The sequence below is a fragment of the Gigantopelta aegis genome, unplaced genomic scaffold (genome assembly GCF_016097555.1).
Source record: "Gigantopelta aegis isolate Gae_Host unplaced genomic scaffold, Gae_host_genome ctg6927_pilon_pilon, whole genome shotgun sequence".
In the NCBI taxonomy this organism is placed as follows: domain Eukaryota; kingdom Metazoa; phylum Mollusca; class Gastropoda; order Neomphalida; family Peltospiridae; genus Gigantopelta; species Gigantopelta aegis.
The window spans coordinates 1-5,000 of record NW_024535412.1 but is presented as its reverse complement, the minus strand read 5'-3'; the positions used below and the strand labels follow the sequence as shown (position 1 = coordinate 5,000).

Sequence of the window (5,000 nt, the reverse complement as noted above, 5' to 3'; positions counted from 1 at the left end):
ATGTTTGTCACCGTAAACCCACGGTTGTGTGAGTGTATTGTGTACTGGCTCCACCCTCCCCCCCACACACCACCACACCACACCCGACCCCATTCTTGTGTTGTCCATGTTTGTCACCGTAAACCCACGGTTGTGTGAGTGTATTGTGTACTGGCTCCACCCTCCCCCCCACACACACACACCACACCCGACCCCATTCTTGTGTTGTCCATGTTTGTCACCGTAAAACCCACGGTTGTGTGAGTGTATTGTGTACTGGCTCCACCCTCCCCCCCCACACACACACACCACACCCGACCCCATTCTTGTGTTGTCCATGTTTGTCACCGTAAACCCACGGTTGTGTGAGTGTATTGTGTACTGCCCCCCCTCCCCCCACACACACACACCACACCCGACCCCCATTCTTGTGTTGTCCATGTTTGTCACCGTAAACCCACGGTTGTGTGAGTGTATTGTGTACTGCCCCCCCCTCCCCCCCACACACACACACCACACCCGACCCCCATTCTTGTGTTGTCCATGTTTGTCACCGTAAACCCACGGTTGTGTGAGTGTATTGTGTACTGGCTCCACCCTCCCCCCCACACACACACACCACACCCGACCCCCATTCTTGTGTTGTCCATGTTTGTCACCGTAAACCCACGGTTGTGTGAGTGTATTGTGTACTGGCTCCACCCTCCCCCCCACACACACACACCACACCCGACCCCATTCTTGTGTTGTCCATGTTTGTCACCGTAAACCCACGGTTGTGTGAGTGTATTGTGTACTGGCTCCACCCTCCCCCCCACACACACACCACACCCGACCCCATTCTTGTGTTGTCCATGTTTGTCACCGTAAACCCACGGTTGTGTGAGTGTATTGTGTACTGGCTCCACCCTCCCCCCCACACACACACACCACACCCGACCCCATTCTTGTGTTGTCCATGTTTGTCACCGTAAACCCACGGTTGTGTGAGTGTATTGTGTACTGCCCCCCCTCCCCCCACACACACACACCACACCCGACCCCATTCTTGTGTTGTCCATGTTTGTCACCGTAAACCCACGGTTGTGTGAGTGTATTGTGTACTGGCTCCACCCTCCCCCCCCACACACACACACCACACCCGACCCCATTCTTGTGTTGTCCATGTTTGTCACCGTAAACCCACGGTTGTGTGAGTGTATTGTGTACTGGCTCCACCCTCCCCCCACACACACACACCACACCCGACCCCATTCTTGTGTTGTCCATGTTTGTCACCGTAAACCCACGGTTGTGTGAGTGTATTGTGTACTGGCTCCACCCTCCCCCCCCCCACACACACACACCACACCCGACCCCCATTCTTGTGTTGTCCATGTTTGTCACCGTAAACCCACGGTTGTGTGAGTGTATTGTGTACTGCCCCCCCCCCCTCCCCCCCCCACACACACACCACACCCGACCCCCATTCTTGTGTTGTCCATGTTTGTCACCGTAAACCCACGGTTGTGTGAGTGTATTGTGTACTGCCCCCCCCCTCCCCCACACACACACACCACACCCGACCCCCCATTCTTGTGTTGTCCATGTTTGTCACCGTAAACCCACGGTTGTGTGAGTGTATTGTGTACTGCCCCCCCCCCCCCCCCCCACACACACACACCACCCCGACCCCCATTCTTGTGTTGTCCATGTTTGTCACCGTAAACCCACGGTTGTGTGAGTGTATTGTGTACTGGCTCCACCCTCCCCCCCCACACACACACACCACACCCGACCCCATTCTTGTGTTGTCCATGTTGTCACCGTAAACCCACGGTTGTGTGAGTGTATTGTGTACTGCCCCCTCCCCCCCACACACACACACCATACCCGACCCACATTCTTGTGTTGTCCATGTTTGTCACCGTAAACCCACGGTTGTGTGAGTGTATTGTGTACTGGCTCACCCTCCCCCCCACACACACACACCACACCCGACCCCCATCTTGTGTTGTCCATGTTTGTCACCGTAAACCCACGGTTGTGTGAGTGTATTGTGTACTGGCTCCACCCTCCCCCCACACACACACACCACACCCGACCCCATTCTTGTGTTGTCCATGTTTGTCACCGTAAACCCACGGTTGTGTGAGTGTATTGTGTACTGGCTGCCCCTCCCCCCCCCCACACACACACCACACCCGACCCCATTCTTGTGTTGTCCATGTTTGTCACCGTAAACCCACGGTTGTGTGAGTGTATTGTGTACTGGCTCCACCCCCCCCCCCCCCCCCCCCACACACACACACCACACCCGACCCCATTCTTGTGTTGTCCATGTTTGTCACCGTAAACCCACGGTTGTGTGAGTGTATTGTGTACTGCTCCACCCTCCCCCCACACACACACACCACACCCGACCCCATTCTTGTGTTGTCCATGTTTGTCACCGTAAACCCACGGTTTGTGTGAGTGTATTGTGTACTGCCCCCCCCTCCCCCCCCCAACACACACCACACCCGACCCCATTCTGTGTTGTCCATGTTTGTCACCGTAAACCCACGGTTGTGTGAGTGTATTGTGTACTGGCCCCCCCCCCCCCACCACACACACACCACACCCGACACCCATTCTTGTGTTGTCCATGTTTGTCACCGTAAACCCACGGTTGTGTGAGTGTATTGTGTACTGGCTCCACCCTCCCCCCCACACCACACACCACCCCCGACACCCCATTCTTGTGTTGTCCATGTTTGTCAGATGGCGTAAACCCACGGTTGTGTGAGTGTATTGTGTACTGGACTCCACCCTCCATTCATATATACCTATATATACGAGATATACGGCGAATGGTCGAATTGCTGCCTGAAAATAATTTGTTTGTATGTTTTGCTTCACGTCACCACTAGATCACATATTTATAGTTATATTAGTATGGCCTTATCCTGCCTTGTGTTGTGTTGTGTTGTGTTGTGTTGTGCTGGATTGTGTTGTGTTGTGTTGTGTTGTGTTGTGTTGTGTTGTGTCGAGTTGTGTTGTATTGCCTTGCCCTGTATTATATTAAGTTGTGTTGTGTTGTCCTGTGTGTGGTTGCGTTGCGTTCCGTTGCGTTGCGTTGTGTTGTGTTGTGTTGTGTTGTGTTGTGTTGTCCTGTGTGTGGTTGCGTTGCGTTCCGTTGCGTTGCGTTGCGTTGCGTTGCGTTGCGTTGCGTTGCATTGTATTGTATATTGTATCAGTATATATGCTATGAACCTGAAGATAAAACATGAATAATATGAAGGCACCCGCAAAATGTCAAAATTAATATTTCATAACTTTTATAGTTCATTATACTTGAAGTTCAACAATTGGTACCTGCTCCTCCTTTCTTGGAAACCTGTAAACAGTACGCAGACTCTTGACTCAACGTCGACGTCTTCAGTTCCAACATCATCGTGGTGAAGTTTGTTGTGACATTTATTGCTGAACCGTCGGTGCGACACGCAAACGCGTGATCCTTTGTCATTTCGCTGTACAAAGTTAACGTAGACACGCATGGATCTCCAGAAATAATATTTTGCTGAAAGCCAATCTCAGCCGCCCCCTGTACTTGTAGTAAGCAAATACATTGGGGGTCAGTTGTGGAATTGGAGAATGCATCCAGATAGAAAGTATCACTGTTTTGAGCTGCATTACCTTCGCACATGTTGACCACTGAAACATGAATTTATATGACAGTAATATAACATGATTGCTTATACAATTGTGTTAAAATTAAAGTTTATTTTATTGATCCTAATAAATTATTTTATTTGCTAATATTTATTTTTTCGTAAGCGTGTACGGAATTATTGGAAGTCCAAATCCAGTTTTGGCAACTTAAAAACATTAATATACATATATTTATATTCTAAACAAAAATCACGTACACGTATGTAGTTTGTAATTTTAGTAATTAAAGGGACATACCCTAGTTTTTAAACACTAAAGCATATTTTTACACTATTAGAGCCGTTTATGATCACGTAAAATCAAAAATACTTACTTATATTTAGTTGTTTAGATTATCCATTTCCGTACTTCTGGCCATCCTGGTATTTCTAAACACCACAAAATGCATTTTTCATATTTTAAAAACGCACGTGCGTCTGAGAAGCAACAATTATGGAGTCGCGTTTTAATATATTGTTTCACTGTTTTATCAACATCGTTAAGGTTTGGTAAATTAATCAAACTTAGTGTCCATTTTTATGGGTTAAAATTAGGGTCTAGGTGAAAAATATGCCTAGTGTTTAAGTACTAGGGTCTTGTCCCTTTTAAATATTTTATTATCTTACAATGGCATTAAACTCAGGCCTGTCCCTTTAAATGGCTTGCGTTAGATAACATGAAATAACTGAATTTACTGATATAGTCAACGTAGCTTTATTTCATTTGTGTAATACAAATGTGAAATTGGCTGAAATTTCTGCCGGACATTCGGTCTGGAAAAGCTACAAATTCCGCCGGATACGGAATCAAAATCTGCCGGACCAAACATGATCATAAGTATAAACACAAAATAATGCCGGTCCGACGGGACGGGAGAGACGAAAATTATCTCCCGGCCCGTGGTGATGTCTGGCAAAAAAGCCTAGTCGAACGCTTGAATTTTTGACCCCTGTAATTAAAATATTCGTAACACGTGAATATAACAACTATGTATGTGGTTGAATAAAGTATATTTCGTGACAAATTAAATGCATATATTTTCCACCAATATTTTGTTGGTAATTTTAGTAGCTTGGCTGCCATATCCAAATTAAAACAAGTTTATCATGCCCATATCCTTTCAAGCTTCAGGCATGTCCACCCTGGGCACAGTCTCGGATATCGCCAGTAACGGAGTCCAGAGCGGAAAGGTTAGCTCCCGTGCGACACTGCTTTGAAATAAATATTTACTGTTCCTATAATTCATAGTGTTGAGAATACATCTTTGTCTTTTACAGGGCTCGAACTTAAGAATTTGTCTCCCACGGCAATTTAAAACAAAATTGCCGGGGTGAAACGGCCCACCTAGG

General features: G+C 47.4%; 1 protein-coding gene across 1 annotated transcript in view; it reads right to left on the bottom strand.

Moving 5' to 3' along the window:
* The window catches only part of LOC121366740 (G8 domain-containing protein DDB_G0286311-like), an 11,173-nt gene extending 7,522 nt beyond the window's left edge, over positions 1–3,651 (bottom strand). Inside the window, exon 1 of the mRNA XM_041491069.1 lies at positions 3,316–3,651. Coding sequence (XP_041347003.1) covers positions 3,316–3,646 — 331 coding nt within the window. The 5' untranslated portion in view covers positions 3,647–3,651. The remainder of the gene's footprint in view (positions 1–3,315) is intronic.
* Positions 3,652–5,000: the final 1,349 nt, after the last annotated feature.